General features: G+C 38.9%; 1 protein-coding gene across 1 annotated transcript in view; it reads right to left on the reverse strand.

Moving 5' to 3' along the window:
* Positions 1-25,176, reverse strand: part of nompC (no mechanoreceptor potential C) — a 103,786-nt gene that overhangs the window by 49,680 nt on the left and 28,930 nt on the right. Inside the window, exons 2-7 of the mRNA XM_090384425.1 lie at positions 17,434-17,535; positions 1,248-1,346; positions 939-1,055; positions 614-817; positions 284-487; positions 38-136 (exon numbers count right to left, since the gene is read on the reverse strand). Coding sequence (XP_090240551.1) covers positions 38-136; positions 284-487; positions 614-817; positions 939-1,055; positions 1,248-1,346; positions 17,434-17,535 — 825 coding nt within the window. The remainder of the gene's footprint in view (positions 1-37; positions 137-283; positions 488-613; positions 818-938; positions 1,056-1,247; positions 1,347-17,433; positions 17,536-25,176) is intronic.

Below are 25,176 nucleotides of genomic sequence, written 5' to 3' on the forward strand. Positions count from 1 at the left end.
TAAATGAAAGAAATGAAACAAATAAATGTTTAATTACTTTGTTCGAGGTATGAATCGGAACTCCTCTCCTCATGAATATCATAGCTATATCTGGATGACCGGCTGCCGAAGCTATGTGCATTAGAGTGCTACCATCCTGCAAAGAAAGAAAGAAATAATTCTTAACACACTTGCCAGAAGCTGGGGAAGTGTGTGATTCTCTCAATTATTCATTTATTACTAAAATAAAGAAACGAAAAGTTTTCCATATTCTCTGTGCCCACTACGGTTCATGGACCCTTACCTTCGTTCTCTGGAACACGGATGACCGGAATTTCTCCAGAAGAATTTCCACTGCCGTGGTGTTGCCCCTTTCCGCCGCTAAATGTATGGGGGCTCTCTCCTTCTTATCCAATATCGACGCACGTGCATTAGTTTGATAAAGGAGTTTCAACATGGTTTCTTCTCCTTCCATAGCAGCAATATGCAAAACAGTAGTTCCATCGGCCTGAAATATACGTTTAAAAAGTATATTAACAATGTCGTGTAACATTTATTTAATATTACGCAATATTATAATACCAAATTGTTTAAAGAAAGTTATCAGTGTGTTATTCTGTCTTTCTGCACGTACATTCTGGGAATTTACAGCCGCTCCCCGGTCTATGAGAAGCCTCATCAGATCCACATCTCGTCTTTTGGCTGCCACGTGTAAGCACGTGTCCCGTGAATCTGGACGACGAATAGCAAGTTGCTCTTTGGGGTCGATGGACAGGAGTTCCCTGCATACGCCATGATTCCCAACTTCTACGGCGTACATCAAAGGAATGCAGCCTTCCTGGATAGAAATTACTGCACTGAATTCCGTTGTTTATATTGTATTTTTTATAAACTTCAAGCGATACTTTTAATTTCTTTTGTTTTTGTATGCGCTCGAGTAATAAATTGATTTGAATTACCTTATCTTTTAAGAGTCTGGGAGTTTTACCGGAAGCCCTCAACAGTAGCTGAAGTGGCGCTAATGCAGCCCCTGTAGGCCTTGTACAAACTACGTGGATTGGAAGAAGTCCTTTTTGCTGAAAAGGTTAAAAATTGACCACATTTGAAATACAAACTCTGGTTACATGTGGTATATTTATTAAGTAATGGGAACTGTATTATTTTAAGAAGGAATAATTACTGGAGAAACGAGAAGTTTTGACTTTACTTTACGTTTATGATTATATGAAATATGAAAATTATACGATTTTTTTCCTTTGGTTACTGACCCCGGCAGCTGCCATTGGATCGGCTCTTCTACTTAGTAGAAGTCTTATCATATCTTCTCTAACTTGCTGAGCAGCTAGGTGAAGGGCAGTCGTTCCTTCCTGATAATATAGGGAAAATGTGCCATTAGTCAAGTATTTACAAATACGCTACTTTCAAATTTAAATTTTTAAGGTTATACATTGCGCCAATTTTTCTAGAGTGCTCCTAATATAATTTATAAAACATATTAAATAATATAAGTTTACAAAAATGCCATTGAATTCAAATTTAGCAGCGTCCCCTTGATGGCAACAGGTCCAAGTCACGTTAAATATAGCTATAAACGGAAAAGAAAATAATGTGACCAACGATGACCGACATCAATATTAATTAATAAATAAGTATTCAAATGTATTGCATTGGTGGGTTGATTTATCTGTCAGGTCGGCGATGCAATGATTTTTTTAATTTTAGAAATGCAGTGACGCACTTGCCATTGAGGACTTTATGGCCTTCCGAGGAGATGGGGCACAATGGTCTATATTATTTATTTGTGTTTACTTCACACTGTTGCTCATGTTGTTATGGTTGGTATTCGTCTCCGTTTATAGTGTCATTTACAGTTTGTCATCTAAAATATAAAAGACGAAATACCGTAGAGCCACTTTCCGTTACAAGACTACACGTTTATCAACTCTGAGGCCCAGTAGCCTCTGGAAGAGTCATCCTCGTAATAGCGAAGTGCTCCTTTAAAAAAATATATTTCAAAGTAATACCAAGGAATTCCACTGTTGACAACAAAGGAAGAGGGTGGACTGAAATATCAATGTAAAGCGTGGTTAAAAAGTTGTACAAATGTTGGAAAGTATTTTATTTGACACCTTTTTGGTTTATTCTATTGATCCTATCAGATTTCAGTTCTTCCGTTGATATTCCCCAAAGTTATTGCAAGGAAAATTTGAAATGCTTCAGACTTTCTTTTTTTTTATGTAAACCCCAAACACCAGACGTTTTAGAACCTATAGTACTTAGTACCGTGCTTGGGTTGGAGATTCAGAAGATGAAAGAAGGTATTTGTTGACATTAGACTTGAACTTCTGTAGACTGTAATTTTCAGGAAATACGTATGAAGGAAGGTTGTTCCAGAAAACGGAAGTCGGACGAATAAACGAGGAAGATGAAAAGTTGGTTCTGTGAGTTTGAAGTTGGACAGTAAATGGATGTTGGCTGGTGGAGGCACGTGTTCGGACTGTTTTGAAAGAGAGAGCGGGAATTATAGAAGCCAATTCAGAAGAACAGTGCCCATGGAAGTATCTGTAATAAAGACATGCAGCAGAAACAATACGTCTATGAGAAAGCGAGTGGAGAGACTCTGTTAGAGATGAATCATTAATTAACCTAACTGCCCTCTTCTGAATGGAATCAAGAAGCCTGAGAGAGGTTTTGGGGGCACCACCCCAGATGTGGGAACAATATTCCATGGCAGGGCGGATTTGCGATTTATACAGAGTGAGCAGCTGTTTGGAAGAAATGTAACGCCGAGAGCGAAAGAGAAAACCAAGTTTTTTAGATGCAGAGGAAGCAATATTTGTAATGTGCTTGTGCCAAGAAGAATTAGAAGTCAGGTTAATCCCCAAAAGAGATATATCATTTTGCCTAGAAATCGAAGTGTCACAAAGATACGCATAGGAGCAGAAGACTCCTTTTTGCGAGATAAGACAAGACTGAGTTTTAGAAGGGTTGAAATCAACTAAGTTGTCTTTGCCCCACTGGAGAATTACCTGGAGATCGGCATTTAAGGAATTGGTAGCAGATTTTCGATAAGTTGAAGCTTATTGAGCAGGGCAAGGTTTCTCAAAATGGAAAGTGGAATGCAATGTGCTATCATCGACAAAACTATTGATAGGATTTCCAGTCAATGGAAGAAGGTTATTAATATACAAGAGGAAAAGAGAGGGGGAAAGAATTGAACCTTGGGGGACACCGGCATAAGTGGAGAAGTTAGAAGACAGAGAGCCATCTACCATCACCCTCAGTGAGCGATCAGAGAGAAAACTAAATAACCAATTACAAAAAATAGTTGGCAAACCATAAGATGGATGCTTGTTTAGAAGACCTTTATACCAAACACGATCGAAAGCATTTGAGATGTCAAGAGCAACTGCTTGTGTTTCACCGAACTTTTCCATTGAATTAGTCCATAAACGGGTAACATAAGCCAGAATATCACCAGTGGATCGACATTGATGGAATCCATACTGGCGATCGTTAATCAGACAGAAGGTTTCTAGGTAGTTTAAGAGTTGGCGGTTAACTGATTTCTCCGTTACTTTAAAAAGAGTAGACGTAATTGCAATGAGACGATAATTGGATGGGAGGGATTTGTCATCCTTTTTAGGAACTGGGTGGATATGAGCAAATTTCCAAGCAGAAGGAAAAACATCCTCGGAATAAGAAAGTAAAAAAACGTGGCAAAGAACAGGAGTAAGTTCAGGAGCACAGGTTTTGAGAACAAGTGGAGAAATAGCATGGGGACACGGAGCTTTGTTAGCATCAAGTTTCATCAAAATCCTTCTGACATCCTTTTGACGGAAGACCACAGGAGGCATTGAATGGGGCGTGTTAGGAATGGCAGGAGGTGTTTTACCAAGATAATTAATAAATGAGTTGAAAGAAAAATGGGATGCTAGCAGGTCAGCTTTATCCTTCGCTGAAGTGACAACAGAACCATCTGGTTTGGACAGAGGTGGGAGCAGAGATGGGCAAAAGTTGCGGCCAATAGCTTTGGCAAGAGACCAGAATGCTCGGCTACCATTAGGGCAAGAAGCAAGTTTTCTACTCTTAGCCTGTTCCAACTCTACTTTGGACTGATTAATAACTGCTTTAAAATTATTGCGAGCTTTGGTGTAGGCAGAAAATGAAACTGAAGAATTAGAAACAAGCCAATTACGATCTGCAACGTTCTTCTCTTGAACAGCCTTAGCATATTTATTGGAAAACCAGTTTAGATAAAGAACGAGATTTTAAAGTGGAGTGTGGGATAAAGGATTCCATTCCTGCAAGAATAATTTCACTGACACGATCTGAGCAAACGGTGACCTCAGAAGTTTTGAAACAATAATCCGACTAAGGAAAAGAAGAAAATAAATCTTGCAGCTCATCCCATTTTGCATTCTTGTAATGCCAAACAATACGAGATTGGGAATAGCCATGAGATAAAGGCTCCATTGGAGAAGAGACAATCGCAAAGTTGTGATCTGAGGTGTCTAAAAGACCTTTCACTTCGACCGTGTACTTAGAAGGGTTGTTTGTGAGAAAAAGATCAAGCATGTTGGCTGTAGTGTTAGGATTGTCCGATATTCTTGTAGGTAAATGAACAATCTGTGCAAGATCATTAGTAATTGTAACAGCCTCAGAATCTCGACCAGCTTGTTCGGTGTGACTAGAAAACGGAAGCCAGCTGAGGTTTTGAATATTAAAATCACCAAGGAAAATTACCTCACTGTTAGGAAAGTTGGACTGGAGAAAGTCAAGTTGCAAAGAAAGGAAGTCAAAGAGCTCCAAGTGATTAGTGGAGTTGGGAGAACGGCAGAGCCAACAGATGAATTTGACACAATGAGGTAGAGAGATTTTAAGCCAGAGAAGATCGAAAAGAGGAGATTCCAAATTACCAAGTCTCTGACAGGGAATATCAGAACGGACATATGCACAAGTACCGCCTTTGAAGAGAAAGGAATCATGCAGCGTATAATTTGGGCAACTGAGATGAGCAGTAGTTGAATCAACTGAAAACTGAGATTCTGTCAGAAAAAGTACATGGGGTTTGGCAGACTGCAAGTGGAAATGGACATCGTTGAGATTAGAATTGAGACCACGTATATCTGTGAAATGAATTAGGAAGTGCTTGAGAGGTTTAGATCTTTTCGCAGATAAACTTGCTCTATTATTTTGACAATTCATGGTGTATTCAATAGTAAGAAAAAGTGGATGGAACATGCTGTATGAAGTAATGAAATATTTGTATATGGCGTACACATGGTAAGAATATACCCATATCCTTGACATAATGTGGCCTCGACAATGTCCCCCGCCTACACACTAGTCGGACTCCCTCCAGTCACTATCTGGCAGAGTAGAGGTAGCAAGATTATACAATAGCTGATCCGGAAGCCTCCCAGAGAGTTACCAATAGGTTCGGTCCGGTGTACTAACTAGCGGCCGGCCTGCAAACACCGGTTTAGAGCTGTACCCTCGAAATGTAAGGAATATTAGATCTCGCCACGATCTTCATCATAACCTTAAAAGTCGTCAGTCATACTGCATGATGAAAAAGATGGGGAAGGGTTGACCGGAACTTAGCTCTAGAGGCTAAACATGGGTTCCACCACTTCAAGCCTCCAATAAGCAAAGTGATGGTATTGCACCAGTTTATGAGCGTCATCTACCACCTAGTACTGCCTGGTAACACAGAGGGGTGGTATTCCTCCACGTGGTGTGGGCGCCACACCTCGACCCCTTCTTACGTTGGTTCATATTTGGGTGGTCACACACCGTGTGCTTGTGCATGGAGGTTATACCCGGGATTACTAACAGTCCCACCATCGTGAAGGTTCAAGCAGAGGATCTGGCTGTCACAGACCGTCCGGATTTCGCCGATATTTGTCCACTTGACTTGAGTGTCACCCGAATATCAGTTCCATCAGCATTTTAGACTCCCAGGTAGCAAGTACAGCTTGTCTGGCATATCTGAGAGAATGTCTGTGACAACCTCAAGGACCAAATACATAACAAATAATACATAACTATAATACATAACAAACATGTAATGTTGGTATGTTCAAATTTGAGGTTTAATTTGAATATGATGGTCGAAGATATTATAGAGGATAAGTGTAGTAAACTAAAGGCCGCTGTAGCCGAGTGGTCAGTCGCACGGGTGCATAAGTACACGTGCCTTGAGTGACCGGGGTTCAAGCCCGTGACTGCTAAATACGGTGCTGTTTCTTGTATTTGTATTCTGTCTATTTGTGAACTCCTCTGACCGTTTGGTCCTCCCAGAGTATAAACAGAAAATTTATTTTGCATAAAGTATTTCAGGGAATTTTTCCTCTGCATCAGGCTTGTTGTTGTTGTTGTTATGGGAGTTTAATGGCGCATAAGCTACTATGGCTATAATGCGCCTATGTGCATCAGGCAACGCAGCGGCAATCCCAAGGCAGAATGCTCTAGTCCCAAAGGAATTAGTTATTGTTGGTGACTCAATTGTCAGGGAGAAGGGGAATATAGTATGCAAGAAAGATAGGTGGAACAGGACCAGGATATCTGTCAGGGGCAAAGGTTGATGACATCTTTTAAGGGCACAAAAGGTGATATTGTTGTACACGTTGGAATTAATGACATTAAGAGTAGGAGATCTGCAGATTTACTCAACAAGTACAGGCCAATGTTGGAAAAAAGTCACGAGTTAGGGTTGAATGTGAAATTGTCTGCAATTCTGCCCAGACACGATAGGAGAGAGTATATGATGAGAGGAGAGCCTTGTCGATCAATTCCGCCCTGGAGAGATTTTGCAAAGCTCAAGGGGTAGAATTTTTTTCAGCCTGGTCTGTGCTTGTTGAAAGGAGAGACTGCTTCTACAGGGATGGTATACACTTAAATAGAAAGGGTGCAAGAAGATTTGCTGATGCTATTGAGGCAGTGTTAGGTGGATTGGAAAACTGATAGCTTGTGGGGATACACAGACTAAAAGGTTAACAGTGACAGCAGGCAGAGGCAAAAGGGATTCTTGCACTTCTTCTATTAGAATGAGCTGCAGCATGGAAAGCAAGTCAATGGAGATTTCCAGGACTGTTCGGAGTCGTAGTGAAACAAGTAAATACATGGGCTGTGTTAGTGTAACTAAGAGTAGAAACAGGTGCATTTATACTTGCATGTACACCAATGCTAGGAGTATAGTTAATAAATTTGATGAGTTGAATTGCTAGTCAAGATATCAAAGGCAGATATTGTTCGGAAATCAGAGACGTGATGTCACACAGATATAAGCAATGCAGAATTGGAATTTGGGGAGACAATGTGTACAGAAAGGATAGACAGGACAGGAACGAAGGAGGGGTTATGCTGTTAGTTAAGAAACACACAAAATCTAAGGAAGTTCATCCAGTTGATACAGATGAATAGTGCACTGTTGAGTCAGTTTGGTGTGAGATAAGCACTGGGAAAGGAAAATTGAAAGTAGGATGTGTGTTATAGGCCTAATGAATCTGATAAGTATAATGAGCAGTTCTTCAGAGAAATAGAGTGGGCCAGTAAATCAGAATGTCTTATAATGGGGGATTTTAACTTCCCAGATATTGACTGGAATTTGTGGGTTGGTCACTCGCACATTAGCAAGACTTTTTTGGATTTATTAAATAAAATAAATATTCTGTTTATGCTCCGGGACTACCAAACGGTCAGAGGAGTTCACAATATAAACAGAATACAAGAAACAGCACCGTATTTTGCAGTCACGGGCTTGAACCGCGGCTACTCAAGGCACGTGTACTTATGCATCCGCGCCGCTGACCACTCGGCTACTGCTGTTTTCTGCAGCAGCATGTTCGAGAGGCAATCAAAGGGAGTAATACTCTTGATCTGATTATCAGCAGTGATTATTCATGCATTAAGAATTTGCAGATAAAGGAACCACTGGGTGGCAGTATCACAATGCACTGATGTGGAAATTACTTAAAGATGTAACTACCATCATGGCTAAAGGGAAGGGCTTTTGCTTTTGTAAAGGTGACTACAGGGGTCTCAGACAGTTTTTAAATTTTGTACAATGGGATCAACTGATGATATTATCAACGTTAAATTCTAAATGGAAAGCCTTCAGGGACTTAATCTTGGAGGCTACTAGGCTTTTCATTCCAACTAAGTAATACTGTTCAAGGTTCAGGCGTAAATGGACGTCAGATGAATTAGTGAGGCTCGTGGCAGAGAAGGAAAATGTATGGGATGCATATAAATTATCAAGTCACAAAGGAGGTTAGGCAGGCGAAGGCAGATTACGAGAAATATTTGGCAAAGGATGCAAAGAAAAACAGCAAAGAGTTCTTTACTTATGTAAACTCTAGAAGTAAAGGGATGAATCAGATTGGATCGCTTAACATAGATGGGTTGACTATTGGTGATCATGCTCAGGTAGCTGATAAATTAAATGAGTATTTTGCATCTACAGTCACACATGAGGAGTTATTCAATGAGGGGAATGCCAGAAGTTTATCAAACTCTAATAGGGAGCTAAGTGATTTTGTAATAACTGAGAGCAAAGTGGAGGAGAAATTGTTGAAGTTAAACATTAGAAAGGCACCTGCGGTGGACGGGATCTACCCAATTATATTAAGGGAGGCAGCAAAGGAAGTAAGCAAACCCTTAGCCCTAATTATGAGAGCTTCCTTGGACTGAGGGGAGGTCCCGATGGACTGGAAGTGTGTCAATGTATTACCAATTCAAAAAGGGGGTTGAAAAGGTGACACAAGTAAATATAGACCTGTTAGATTAACTTGTGTTCCTGGGAAAATAATGGAGTTACTTGTTAAAGAAGCATTGTAGAATCATCTAGACAAGACTGCAGTAATAGTTAAGATACAGCATTGGTTTGTTAAAGGAAGGTCTTGTCTGACCAATTTGATAGGATACTATGATTTGGTCACAAAGGAACTGAATGGGAAAAATAATTTTGATATCATATACTTGAATTTCAGGAAAGCTTTTGATACTGTTGCACATGGAAGACTGTTGTACAAATTGGAGAGGTATGACATTAAGGGTAAGTTGCTACAATTGATAAAGGGATGGTTGAATGTGAGACGACAGAGAGCGGTAATCAATGGACATTGCTCTTCGTGAAAAAATGTTATTAGTGGAGTTCCCCAGGATTCGGTGCTGTTTTGTGTATTCATCAATGATATTGATGAAGGTGCATCAGGATTAATGTCCAAGTTTGCAGATGATACAAAGATTGGCAGGATTGTTAACGACAGTAAAGACAGTATGCTACTCCAACTGGATCTAGATAAGTTGGGAAAATGGGCTGAGAAGTGGCAACTGAAGTTTAACATTGACAAATTGAAAATACTGCATATGGGTAGCAATAACCGAAGAGAAACGTACCAACTGTGTGGTACTACTCTCAAGGAAGTGGAAAGTGAAAAAGATCTGGGGGTAATTGTGCAGTCAAATATGAAGTTTGCTGATCAGTGCAGACCAGCTGCCAGGACAGGTCAATGATATATAGGTATTTTGCTAGCAGGGACAGGGAGGTGATTATATGGTTGTACAAGGGAATGGTCAGGTCTCACCTAGAGTACTGTGTACAGGTCTAGAGGCCTCATTTTAGAAAGGATGTAAAGTTGCTAGAACGAGTACAAAGAAGGACAACAAGATTGGTGAGAGGAACAAAAGAGTGCTCTTAACAAGAAAGGCTTAATTTCTGCAAATTGCAGCGCGTAGAGAGTATGCACCTTCGACGTGATCTGACTTGAATGGGTTGAGCAATCTGAATGCTGATGGAATTCTTCCTCTTGCTCAGATTAAGAGACCTGAGGGGGCATAGTTCAAATTGAGGAAAGACAATTGTAGAATGGATGTGCGGAAGTTTGCCTTTAGCCAGCGGATGGTTGATTGGTGGAACAGCCTTCCATCCCTTGTTGTGGAAGTTGATAGCCTAAATAAATTTAAGGACAGGCATTTGGGACGAATGGAGGGGTGAAATGGGAAGGGTTTTTTTTTTAGCTGATGCTGTATACGCTTGCTTTCTTGCATCGTATGCCTCTACTAATGTTAATGCTAATGATTATATGTGGCATAAGTTCTTAAATAAGTTTGCAATAATCATAATACAAGTTCGAGATGTAATTTTTCAAAAGAACTATATTTGCTCTTTGGTTATCTTTGTAGTTAGTGTTCAATAAAATAAAAATAAAATGAAAATAAAATTTACAAAGAAAGTAAATCAAAATAGGAATAAGTTTTCCATTCCAAAAAAAAAAAAGTTTTGAATACGATTTTTGTTTGTTTGTTTCTGATTTATAATAAAAAAGAGCAAACAGCAACCACTGTGAATACTCTAGAATCGAGAATATTTCGTTTGTGGTATCTGCCACATTGCCCATTTATTTCTCCAATCAACGATGCATAAAAGACAATATCCAGTGCTTCAACTACAATATGCGATACGTGTGAAAAGAATAAATAATAATTGCTAAACGTCTATTGGTCCGATTTCAATGAAATTTGGGACAGCTGAACAAATCTTTCTAAAAGAGACAAATATAAAAATTCATGGCACCTATCGACTGGAAGTGGAATTATTACATGCGTACAGACGGACAAAGTAATAATAATTTCTATTTTGCATATTTCAATGAAATTTTAGATCGATCAACAAATTATTCTAAAACAATTTGTTGAAATCTCATGAAATGTGAAATCCCATGAAAATCCATCTACTAGGAGTCGAGTTATACAAATGTGGCTTTTAAATAACGAGAGCATGTAGTGGCATGCACCTAGGACCACCAGTGAAACAAAGGCATAAGCAGTTGACCTTGAACCTTTCTCTAGTTGCCTAACTAGTTACGTTCCAACACGCTCATTCGCTTTGCAGTGAGACAGGTTTTCATCACCTTGTGTTTTTGCTGTTTGCCGGAAAAAACTGACAGACAAAAGAACCGAAAAAAGAATCAACCTCAAATTTTTAACAAACCTAAAGAAATCAGCAATTTAAAGTTATGAGTTGTTACGTCAAGTTTGTGGGAAAGATGCTATGTCAAAAGCTTGTATGTTTAAATGGCATAAAAGATTTTTTAGAAGGAATTGGGAATGTGGAAGACAATGAACAACCAGGCTGTCCGGTATCCATGAAAACTGATGAAAATGAGGACTGGATAAGGACAATGATTAGAAGTGATCATCGTTTAAGCATTAGAATGGTTACATCAGAACTCAATATGGACGAAGAAATAGTTTTTAATGAGAAAAAATGTGTGTGCCAAGATGGTGCCGAAAATTTTGAATAAAGATCAAAGAATGAGAAGACTTCAAGTCTGTGAAGATGTTTTGAAAAAAATTTAACAAGATCCAAACTTTCTGAGTACTGCAATTACTCGCAATGAAACTTAGCTTTTCCAGTACTACCCATAAACTAAAAGCAATAAATGCAATGGAACACAAATCAATCCAAGAAAAAAGCAAGAATGTCAAAATCAAAATGAAAACCATACTTCTTGTTTTCTTCGATATCAAAGGAATTATTATGGCTGAATAAATCCCACCAAATCAGATTGTCAATAAAACATTTGAAGGTTGTTAACGTTGCAAATCAGCGTATGCAGAATACGTTGCAAGAGGTTACACATTATAGCCTTTTTTCAATGTAATATCCCCAGAAATCTTTTTTTTTCTTTTGAATTACAAAATAACTGCAGTCCAATTCTGGAAACTAACTACTTCATTACGTCACTGCGTGCGCCGGATTCATAGCAAAGTAGCGTTTTAATAACGCCTCTCACCACTGTACTTTCTGGGATTTGATGGAATTCCTTGGTTTCTCCAGATGAGGTTCTGATACGTGATGTGTGGGAGAGCACTTTTCAACACTAGCCAAGAAATTTAGGCGGGGGATACAATATATCACATGTGTTGTCATGGTCACCAATGTTGCGTGACGCACGACATGTTGATTAAAAGGAAAAAGGGGGGCGCTTAAAGACCGATATAAGAATACTCACTGAAAGTAGGTGGAGAGTAGCAGCTCGGGAAATTTTTGGCATGCTGACAATGGATAGTCGATTTGATTTTATTATCCATCCTCTTTATTACTATCGCTTAGTGGTTATTCTCAACCCCGTTTTAGTGGCTGTCTATCAAGAAAATCGTTTTTACGATTTCGGTAAAATGCAAGCGAAAGTTCATTACTATAAATATTTCTTTAGTATTCAGAAATAAATAGGAAGTAACAGTTGTTCGCAGAAGGTGATAATCACTTTTTCTTTCGTTGTTAAAAACTAATCCTATGAAAGAGGCAAGGTATCAGAGAAAGAAAAAAGGTTGGAGTGGAACATAACGACCAATTTCTTGATAACATTTAAATTCTCCACGAAAGAAAACGTGATCGAAGAGAGAAGGACATGGCGGTGAGGAGAAAATTTGTGTAATGAGAAGATGAATTTGTTTGCAGATGTAGTCATCCTGTAATAGTTGACACTTGATGTTGCCGGAAAGTCTGAAAGATGAGGGACTATCGTTAAAGTACAGGATAAACAGAAGACGATCTGAAGGAGAGTATTGTGGGATACCCTGTGATAAAATTAATGAAAGCGAAGTCTCGCCATCTGCAATAACTGCAAAACAACGATTGCTAAACTGCTGTTGAAACAGATTCAACAAAGATGAAAATATAGCCTGAGTATTGGATTAGCAGAAGATTACTATAGAAAATTATACAAGGAGCGATGGAATGATGCCAGCAGTGGGGAAGATGGATCGCAAATTAATAACACATACGACATACCCGATATTCTTCCTGATAAGGTAGAACATGCGTTGGAGAAAATGAAGAATAAGAAAGCTCCAGGGGCAGATGAAGTTACTGTAGAGTTTTTAAAATTGGGAGGAAGAGACATGACACAAAAACTGGCAACACTCTTCACAAAATGCATTAGAAAAGGTGTGACGCCTAAGCAGTGGAATAATGCAATCATAGTTTTGCTGCATAAGAAAGGAGATAAATCAGAAATTGGAAATTATAGACCAATTAGCTTGTTATCCCACATCTACAAGTTGTTCACAAGGGTCATTACTAACAGATTAGAAAGAATACTGGATGAGAATCAACAGGAAGAGCAAGCTGGCTTTAGGACAGGATTCTCAACTATGGATCACCTTCACGTAATATCACAGCTAATGGAGAAAGGAAATGAATATAAAACACCATTATGCCTGGCATTTGTGGATTATGAAAAGGCATTTGACTCCATAAAGCATAAGGCAATGTTTCGGGCACTGGAAAGACAAGGCATAGATACCCCACATATTATGATTTTGAAGAAAATATATGAGAACACTACCTCCTTTATTAGACTAAACAAACACAGTAGTAAATTTAAAATTGAGAAAGGAGTACGACAAAGAGACACAATATCTCCGAAGCTGTTTACTGCTGCCCTTGAAGAAGCTTTCAGAAGATTAGAAATTTCTGGTTGCAGAGAGGAGTCAATGTGAATGGAGAGTACCTAAACCATTTACGATTTGCAGATGACATTGTGGTCATAAGCCACAATCCCAAAGAATTAGAGGAAAATCTTAATCAGTTATGCACAGTTAGTAAGGATTTTGGACTAAAGATGAATATGGCTAAAACAAAAGTAATAAACAAGTATGCCACAGAAAGGGAAATAATGATTGAAGGAGCAGTAATTGAAAAGGTGGAGTCATATACTTATCTGGGAAAAGTCATTAGCTGTAATAATGATAAATGGCTGGAAGTCAAGAGAAGAATAAATTTTGAATGGATAGCATTCAGGAAATATATGCACATACTGAGGAGCAATATCCCAATTTGTCTGGAACGTAAAATAATGAACCAATGTATACTCCCCACCATGACTTATGGAAGTGAAACTTGGGCACTCACCAAAAGAATGGAAGAGAAGCTGAAAACTACACATCGAAGAATGGAACGAATTATATTGGGAATCAGACTGTTAGATAAGAAAAGAAACACATGGATTAGGCAGCAAACTCAAGTAAAAGACATTGTTATAAAAACCAAAGAACTAAAATGGTCTTGGGCAGGACACATAGCTCGAAGACATGATGACAGATGAACCCCAAGAGGAGATAGAAGAAAACTGGAAGACAACGGCGGAGATGGATAGATGAAATTCATGAGTTTGTGGGTAGTAAATGGATGGCCATTGCACAAAACAGAACGAACTGGAAAGGTGCTGGAGAGGCCTTCATCCTGCAGTGGATTGAAAATGGCTGATGATGATGATGATTGGATTAGCATCAGAAAAATGATACAAGCAAGTTTATACAGTGGCAGCCAAGAAACTCTTCGTCTGAGCATCCCCTCTAATAATTTCTCTAATGCTTGAAACCACGAGACTGGAATTTGTTCTAAACATCAACCACTATTTTAGCAGAAAAAAAATGTTTTCGCACATCTATCGTGTAACCGTCCTTAATCAATCAGATTTATGTCCCCTTATATGCATTATCAGAGAAAGATTTAGTATGCCACAGAATTTATTTTATTCAATCCATTTAAAGCCTTCAACCAGCTCTCTTCGTTTAGTTTCCAAATGCTTCAATCTGCACAACTGAATCTTTCTTGGTAGGAGAAGCCTTTTATACCACTCACTAATCTTGTTGCTCTTCTCTGTATCCGTTCCAACAGATCCTCATCTTTCCTAAAATAAGGCTTCCACACCGTATGCAGTACTGAAGATTCAGCCTAACCATTACCTTGTATAGCAGGATCCCTTGTCTCTGCTAGCAAGGTTCCTGTATATCACTGAAGGATGTCCATGAGATTTCTCAGTGGCCTCTTTGCACTGCTCAGAGAACTTCATGTCAGACTGTACAGTCACTCGTAGATCTTTTTCATTATCAACTACCTTGAGTGTGGTACCAACAAAATGGTACGTTATTTTGGGATTACTGCTATCCATATTCAGTACCTTGCTTTTATCGATATTTAACCTCAACTGTCCTTTTTTCAGCTCATCTGCAATTCATCCGTCCTGTTGAAGACGCATACCCATTTTCTAATTTTGTATCCCTTAACAGAGAAACAGTGTTACTTTGAGATAGAGGATGCACTGTTTCCTGTAATGTCCACATTTGGTAACTGAACCAACACTTCAAATTCTTCAGATTTATTTGCTATTCTCTCTATATCCTCAGTAATAGTATGTAAGCTGAGTGTGTAAAACTCGTGTTTTTTGGCAACATTTTCGCATTAAGTAAATCCTGAATTTAGCCAATGTTTAAATAAAAACCTCTTAGGAAATGAATATCTACTTTGTACAGCAAGCTGGACGAGTGATTTAAAAACAACGATTTGAATACGACTTTCGACATCCAAGTAAATGTCAGAATTCTGAATAATTGGCTACGCTCCGAAGTGCAGGGGCATCAAATAAGTAGGCGATGCTGCTTCAAACGTGGCATATTTTGATGCTTAAAAACACTTCGTGTTCATGAGGTCGTTTTCCGGCCTCGAATGGATCGGATAGTTTGTTATTCCGTCAATTGTGGCAGTCCCCATTTGCAGCTTAAGTTCCATTTTCGTGCTAACAGTCGATTTATTTAAAAGTATTTTTGTTTTCCCAGCCGAATAAATGTTCCTAGTAGCAATGGCCCACCGAAAGTCGCGTGGCCATTTTTGCCTAACTAATTTTCAGGTCCCTCACGTAACCGATTCCAGGGAAGCCTTGAATTGGGTGGAGACCAAGAATGCAAAGTGACTTGTCAGGTTGAGAATTAACGATGCCACTGCCCGGTTTTGTAGCCATGAAACAAATAGCCCAACGTACAGTTCTCCACTGACCCAAAATGTTTGCGTGAGAGAACAAAACTTTTTTTTTGCCTGTTAAGAGGTTTCCTTGAGAAAGACTAAAGAAAAAAAGATAAACAGTACTTTCAGCGAATTCGTCGGTTTAATAGCTCATATAAGAACATGTGATGTTTTGAAATTCTTGTATGTACACAAATCAGTGATGTAAAATGCTCCAATAAGTAGTTAAGGGTGTGAGGAACGCCTCTAATAAATGTCTGTAACACTGTAAACAGATGGAGAGAGAGAGAGATGTTTATAAAAACAAGATCAAGCGAGAACTTAACGTCACATAAGTCTGAAGACTTCTCGCAAATTGTGAAAAGAAATCATCGAGGAACAAAGAACAAAGAACAAAGAACTTAATCTGCAATTCATTTCAAACGTGCATGCCGACGATGAACCCACAGAAAGAGCTAACAGACTTTCAGAGGGGAATGATAGTGCTGTGAACTGTTGTAAAAATGCTTACGAGTGAAATTTTTTAGGCATTAAACATTTATAAATCGTAAATTGGGACGTGCCGAAGGAATGAAAGTCCAGAGGTGATGTTGAGCCGAAGGAATGAAGAGGTAGGCGTAATAGTGATAGTGAGAGGGGGACTGACGCACCTTGAGACAACTGATTTCCTCATCTTGCCATAAGATCTAGAGAATTTGATTTTGAAACTGTGAGCGGCCATAGGTTTACCTGTTCCATGACACTTAGAGGGCTGCATGCCATGGATTTTCAGGAAACAGCTGCAGCCCACAAGCCTCTGAAAACAAAAAAAAAATACTAACCTTAGATTGGTACAGTGAAAGACGTACCAGAACTGGACTGTGGATCAATAGAAATCTGTCCTGTGAAGCGATGTCATGCATAATGGTCTGATGGACTTGTTTGGTTATAGATGATGACTGAAGAGCTCTTATTACCTGAGTTTGTTGTCCGAAATGTGAAGTTGGGAGGAGGAAGTGTCATAGTCCGGCGGTGGTTCATCTGACTTTGTCCTGACAGTATTGAATGGAAACATAAATGCTAGTCCTACTGCATGTCTTACGTCGTAGCAATTTTACGAAGGGGTTTCCACACCTTCCAACATAACAAAACTTAATGTTTCAAAACAAAACTTGTGAACGTGCGGTTTGAAGAGAATCATCGGAATATTGTAGTGGCCACCACAGAGCTCCAACTTTAATCCAACTATCATTTTTGGGATTAACCGGAACACAGGTAAGGCCGGGTCGACACCGTCCTCTTCGTTAGTGAGTTGAAATGCTTTAAAAGAGGTGTGCAACAAAAACACCAGGTTTTTATCAGAAATTAGTGAAAAGTGTTTGTCACTTTAATTTGCGTTCTTTAACTACGAAGTTAAAAGCACAGATTTATCTGATTTTGGATATGCTAACGATTTACAGCAAGTCAACTAAACGAGCCTCTCCATTAAGGATAAAACTACTGATTATTTAAACAGGAGTTAAAACACTGCGCTCTCCTAGATGCTTTGCGTGTCCAAATCGCTTTTGTTCAGAAGTGCTTTGTTTCGAAAACATAATTATGTTTAAAACTGTATGCGAAGTATATTAAAATTCTGGACGTTTCATGAGAATACTTACCTTCGCTTTCGCGTTGACATTGATGCCAAGGTCAAGAAATTTCTCCGCTACGAACACCCGGTTATCACGTACAGCAAACATAAGCGGATTGAAACCAGTTACCTAGGAGAAGAAAAAGTAATATCACATGCTTATATTTGAATTACTTCCATTAGAGCAGTTTTTATATAAGATTTATTAGATCAATAATAAAAATAGTAATTATATAATAATATTATTAATTTATTTTAAATTTTTCTAAAAGTAGTGGCCTATGATCACGAGCTTGGGCTCTGGTACAATGTTTCTTTACTGGACCACAAATTTCTTTTCCTTTTGGACGCCCATCAGTTGAGGGCCGTGTGAAGATGGGGGTGCCCATTACACTTTAGGATGGCACGACATTGTCAGACAGCCATTCAGCTAAGGTCAGCAGATTACACAAATTTATGACAGTAAATGTGAAAGATGGCAATAAATACGAAAATAGAGACCGGAAGCGTAATATGTCACTCCCTTCTATCAGCATTCAGGGTTCCCCTCCCCCTGAATGCTGATAGAATTTCGTACGTGTGCGTTTGTGTCACATGCAGAGGTAATTTAAAAGTACAGTATTTCGAATTGTGGAGGACTTGTTTGCAGGACACGGACTGACGAGTGAGGGGGAGTTGAGCGATATATCAGTATTCGATATGCTAATAGTCAAAAACACTCTGTGGGTAAAATGTCGGTTCTAACGACTGAAATGAATTTCGTAAACGGAAAATCCTTTCAAATGGATAAAAATATATCAAACTAATTGGACATTTTCCGCCTCCAACAGCAAAATTGGTACTTTGCAGAAAGATAGATGTCAGTGGTGGAGCCAGGAATAACTAATGAAGTTGCTGTGATTTGCCGAAATCCTACTGCCATTTATTACTTTGGACGAAGAATAAAAGAGTCAAATATTATTTTTATAAGTGAGGATAGGATGGAATTAACTCAGCGTCTTCCTCCTCAGTGTCACACACACACACACACACAGAATGCACAATAAACTTTGCGATTTGCATTACAATGGTGTACAATCTTACAAAATTTGAAATATACTCTCAATTATATAAATTACCTTTTTACTTTGAGAATTTTACAACTCCTCTGGGATAATCCTAACTTGATTCATGCTGGAGATAATATAGTTATGTAAATCGCTGGGTTAAATATAAACCAGCGCTGCAGTAATCAATCAGTACGTGGGTAATAAAAAATGTTGTGGCGAACACTATTAATAGACAAAGTTTATATATAATTAGTTGTTTAATATTTATATGAGCAGTAATACAACGAGAAACATCCACGTATATGCCACTCGTTAATTAATAAATATGATTCTTGACTTTTATGATTCGCTTTAGCATTCGTAATTGCGCAGTATTAGGGGTGCCCAATTTCAAATTAGGTAATGTACGAGTTGAGTTACTTTTCAGACCAGTTCAATATTTTCTTTTCCTCAAATAATTTAAAAATTCTATTTCCTGTTATTAATAGAAGCGAAAAATAAATAATTAAATATAAAAATAAATTTTACAAATTACTTACTAATTAATTTAACTTCACTCGGAGATTTTAATATAAGTTGAAACACGTTCCCTTCGTGTTTCTTCAGTTATCAATATAATCAATAAATAGCACTAATTTATTATTTCTAGATTCGGTAAATTTATAATAATAATAAAACGAGCTCTTCAAAAAGCAACCAATATCATATTCGGTGTTTAAATCGAGAATTTTTCTTTTTTTTGCGAATCCGCCATATTGTCAACCATTTCTTCAATCAGCGCATTGCAATGACATGCAGTACTTCAGCTACTATACAATATATACAATATATGGGTAACTTATGTGATATGTATAAAAAACACTTAATAATTTTCAGATTTCGATTTGTCTGATGCTAATTTTTATGCATACTATACATGACTCTTTCATAAAGGTATTAAAAGATTTGAAATTTGATGTAAATAGGCTCATGTATTCTTGAGTTCTTGAGAAGGTAATAACGAAGACAGCATGTGGTGGGTGGTTACAGTTGGACGTTGATGGAGGCTCCAGAGTAATACGCAAAAGAAAAGCAGCGAACCGTACCGTATATTGCAGAACAAAAAGGCAGAGATTTCACAAAGAAAGTCTTAATAAATGACAATGAATATTTATTATTAATTAATATTCATTTTTGTAAGATTTTTGTATTTAATTTAATATTTAATGTTAAATTAAATATTTAAAAAACTCTTAATTTTTTTTGATATCTTTGTATGTATTATTATATATTATTATTTTGTAGCAGTCAACTGATATGGTGTGTTCTGATTTCAAAATAATGACACAAATGAAACATACAGACTGTTAGCATGCCATTACTGCTCGTCTCAATGATACCATAAAATTCTTCTCTGAATACCTAAGCCAGTTTGGCCTCAATATAAACCAAGACAAATCCAGCACAGATAATATTCTTCTTGAAGCAGACATTACGGATAGATTCAATGATCGCCGGATGAGAAGTTCTAGCAGCTGAAATACATATGAACTTGCGAATAATCTATTCTATTAAACTGAGTTTCACCATCATATTAACGCAATTCGGCTGAAAAATGTGCTAATAACTATTGTGCTACTCGCGAAGACCCAAATAATGCAAGGAAACCATTGGAGCGGCTACCACAATAAGGCTGATTTCACCCACACGTTTTTGCAACCAGTTATCTAAATGCTTTATAACATGTGCATTATCCTGTTGGAAGAATCTAACCCATTTGCAGATGGATAAGCTACAACTATTAATGGATGTATCTGGTTAGAAACCGTTTCTAGATTGATAGCTTATGGCGTCATAATATTGCCCGACTGATATCAAGGGACCCAATCACATATAGCAGGATTGGTCAATGGACTGACGCTGTTTTTGGCATATTCTGGTCCTCCCATTAGCGGGGTTCAACAAACCAGACAACGCTTTTACAATCCTCCTCCTCCGCTGTTGGTGTTGCTGAACTCATTGCAGCCATGCCTTCTTGTTTTATGCTAAGTTTCGCCATCGACTACGATATCTCATCTGTGACAAGGTACGACGAGTTGTACATTCTGAAATGGCTCTTGGTTAGCGTTATTGCATAGGAGTGCCATTTGACTGACTGTCACCATTGGCCTTTCGCATGAACGAGCTGTTTCTGATATCAAGATCACCGTTTGCTGAATGTTATTTTGTTATTTACCACTTTTAACACTCCCAAGACACAGTCATGTGAAAAATCGGCCCAGAGTTGTAGTTTCCGAGATCCAAAGTCACTTTAAATCTTTCATCTTGCCTATTATCTCGCTCAACTGCATATATACAGTTTCCCTCCGCTTTTTTCACAATTCATTAAACAATTGTATACGAATATGGATGACCGTTAATTATTTATTTACTTTTGTTTTTTTCAGAAAAATAATTTAATCATTCTGTGTCGATAGATGGTTGATAATTTTGATGCACAAAATGAATATGATGTCAAGGAGTGCCTGAACACACTACATTGTATCAAGCTTGAAGAATCATTCAAAGGAGTGCCTGATATGAAAGGCGAAAAGTGCAGGGAACGAATGAGTCAATCGAGCTGATTTTTACAGCTAAGTTTCAACTTCAAAACATTTGCCCACAATTACGCTGCAAAGGTATTGCAGTAAATTACACCAACATGTGAATCAAAAATTCGTCCAGCTCAAAAATCAAAAATTTCAGCATTTTGAATTCTGTTCATGAGTGCAATTCCTCATAGACAGCATTAGGATTATAATCACCGTCCTCCCCACATCAAATGGAAAAGGCCCTCGTTCGAATCTCGTCAATGACGCGAGGAATTTTTATGGATATTTTTCGAGTTTCTCCTCTGAGAAGTTTTCCTCCAGCAAACTGGCAAAGCGACCAGAAAACATGCAATTTATGGACGTATTGCACATGCGTTGATAATATTGTTCTCGGATAACGTTAATGACAATTTGAATTTGTTTGTTCATGAATACACAGATGGCGAAGCTTTGACACTATTAATGGATGCAAAGCTATAAAAGCGCCAGTAAACTTTACTTAGATTAGAAGAAAAAGCTAGAAATGACGATCTGCTACCACAAAAATGAAGAAATCTCTTTAACCGAAGTTGATACAGGCAGAAAATCTCTTTAACCGAAGTTGATACAGGCAGAAAACTGCAAGCATGATTTGGCCGTACAGATGATTAATTTTTTTCTGCTCTAGAATCATCGATATTATATCCATATAGCACAACTTCGTTAAGCAAATAGGGTTGTAATTGCAATTCTGGATATAAGGATTTTAAACAGTATTTTAACTTCGGAAAGAGTACTGTACAATGGCAGCCACATATTTCCCTAGATTCATTTCTTTTCTACTTTATCGAGCGTATGATGTAGAATTTAAGGATATTTTATGAAGAAATCCATGATTAGCTTCTACCAACTATTGCAGACCATTCCACCAGCAATCGAAATGAGAAGCAACTGATTTGACAAGACAAATCATTTCTTGGGGAATAAACTGAAAATGATTTATTTTGATGAATATGCCATAAAGACAGCCAAATATTTTGTAGTAAAATATCCGTGAATTTTATATGCCTGTAGTGCAGCAACAGTGAAGTCACACTCGTGCTGTACTCATATAGTACATCAACACTCCCCATGGCTTTAATGTACTTGGAAAAAATCAAAGCACATCCGATTTCTGTGCAACTTGCACAAGGGGTGCTGACTGGACATCGAGATCCATCGCTGGATCTCTAGGCACAAGCTGTCTTTAATACCCATCAAAGCCAGTCTGTGCCAACCTCTCGCCAGATTAGCTGACGTCCAGAATTGCTGCTGAGACTGATTCTACTCTCATCAGTAAAGAGTACCTTACCCCGTTGCGCTGCTGTCCAATCCTTGTGTTCGATGCATAATTCGACATTTTTGTCCTTCAGTGATTCATGTCTTCCAGGATAATACACATGTGCAAAACTTAAGGACCAGTCAGGTTTTCACCTGTACCTTCTCATAGGAGTGGCCTGGATATGGGAAAATCATACAAACGGAACCTCGTGAGGTACAGAAATGATGAAGGAAACAACACCGACACAACAACGGAAACAAAACGGTACACAATGACTTTATTCAAAAATAGCAACTTAGCACTGGCTGCCTTGATACAGATGCATCACTGCCAAAGATGGAACAAAGGGAAGAGGTGGTCCTCAGTAGGAGATATGGCTACCCCTAATGCCGATGCAAGCTTTTCACCGCCTGTCCATACAACAACGTTGTTGATAAGTTCTTTGTCAGCGCCATCTTCAGCTGGTGAACATTTTCTGATGGGTGTGGACGTGCCGCTAGGCGTCTCCCCAGAGGGTACCATGTGTTCGATAGGATTTAGATCGATGGAACGGGCAGGCCAATCCATGCGAACAATGTCCACACTTTCCAAAAGCATATCAACAGCTGCAGTGCGATGGGGTGTGGCGTTATCATCCATAAACACGAACTCGGGGCTAATGGAACAAACGCACATGAGGAAGCATTACCTCAGTACAGTAGCATGCACCGGTTACAGTACCGCCTTCCAGTATCTGGAGTTGTGTACGTCCATCCAAGATAACGCCTTCCCAGACGAGAACACCTCGACCGCCATGTCGATCCCTTTCAGTGATGTTTGCGGGGTGATACCGTGTGCCAATGTCTCGCCAGATTAGCTGATGTCCAGAATTGCTGCTGAGACTGAATCTACTCTCATCAGTAAAGAGTGCCTTACCCCGTTGAGCTGCTGCCCAGTCCTTGTGTTCGATGCACCACTGTAAACGGTGTCTCCGATGGGCAGGTGTTAAAGGGACAGAGCGTACTGGTCATCGGGCAAACAGTCCGCCTTTGTGGAGTCACCTGTTCACAGTAAATCGCGATATCCTGCGTCCTGTAGAGCTGGTTTGCAATGGACCTCGCTGCCTGGTGTCGGTCCCTCTTGGCCCTGTAGGAGTATATAGCAGTCATCATTGGGCGTTGGTTTTCGTGAACTACCACCAGTTGTCCTTCGAACAGCGTTCGAAGTACCAGTGATACCTGTCGTTCTGAAGGCCGACCACGCACGTGAGACGATGCTATGGGCGATACCGAACTCTGCAGCTACACTCCTCGCACTTCGACCTTCCTCGAGCTTCCCAATTATTCGACCCCGGGTAAAGTCATCCAGATGTTGTCTACTGGCCATTTCGTTGTCTATAGCACTGTATGAAACCAATTGAACGTCTGTAACAATCGTGCTCACCATTCGGTAATTTGCGCTTAACTGCTGCTTTTATCTGTTTATGTGAGCCCTCTCATCACGATTCAAATTTTTGCATGTGCACCAGCTTTCTACTGAACGGCCACAGTTATGCAAATCACCACAGACTGTTTCGTTTGATTTTGTGGTTGTAACCTTTAGAAATAGTGTTGGTCCTTAAGTTTTGCACAACAATGTATTTCTGCACTTCACAACGCGAATACATCAAGCAGTGATCGAAAAGCAAGAATATCAAGTAACCCATTTGCCATGGTCCTCTTAGCCAAATGATGTTGATCTAATAGAACGCTTATGTGAGTTTGTGGAGCAATGTCTATGTTTCAGCTCGCAGCCAATCTTCATGAGTTGACGAATTTTCCTGTACGTGATTGGTGTATCCCGGTTGGACAGTTTTAGTCTTATGAATTCCTGGCAATGCCTTATCAGCACCGCCCTGACCGCACACAGAGACCAAACACTGTATCACCTGGCTTTTAGCAGATGTTTCTTTTATTCTGTTACCTATGTACTCGTATTATAAAAGTATTAGAATACCCTTCCAGTTCGGTGTTTTGGTCGGAAAATGCGCAGTTATGCTGCATGAATTTGTGAACGGCAATACAGTAACAAAGGAACAGGATGCAAAAAATAATTTTGTTATGAATTACTTGAATATCAGGTAATCTTTTGATATACTTGCACATAAAAGACTGCTGTACAAATGAACAGTATGACATTAAGGGCAAGTTCCTGCTTTGGTAAAAGGATCGTTCAGTGGAAGAAGACAGAGAGTGGTTATTAATGGCCACTGCTCTTCATGGAATAATGTTATTATTAGAGTCCCCAGAGTTCAGTGCTAGCTAGGCCCGTTTTTATTTTCTATGCTTATTAATGGTATTGATAAAGTATATCAGGTATATCAGGCTTAATATCTACGTTTGCAGATGATACAAAGGTTGGCAGGGTGGTTAATGACGGTAATGACAGTACCGTCATTAACTACAACACTACAACAGGATCTAGAAAAGTTAGACAGATGGGTTGAGTAATGGCAATTGAAGTTTAATATTAATAAATGCAAAGTACTGCATATGGGTAGAAGTAATTCCAGATTACCAACTGTACGGCATGGCACTACACTCAGGCTAAATCAAAAAGACCTGGGGGTTACTGTGCAGTCAGATATGAAGTTCTCTGAGCAGTGCAGACAGGCCGCAAGTCGAGCTCATGGGGTTTTGCCATTGATATACAGGAACTTTGCTAGCAGAGACAAGGAGGTGATGATCCTTTTGTATAAGACAGTGGCCAGGCCACATCTTGAGTACTGTATACATGTCTGGAGGCCTCATTTTAGGAAAGATGTAGAACTGCTGGAACGGGTACAGAGAAGGGCAACGAGATTGGTGAGGAGAACAAAGGGGTGTTCGTATCAA

The sequence above is a fragment of the Mastigoproctus giganteus genome, chromosome 11 (genome assembly GCF_048544385.1).
Source record: "Mastigoproctus giganteus isolate SK-2022 chromosome 11, ASM4854438v1, whole genome shotgun sequence".
NCBI lineage: Eukaryota > Metazoa > Arthropoda > Arachnida > Uropygi > Thelyphonidae > Mastigoproctus > Mastigoproctus giganteus.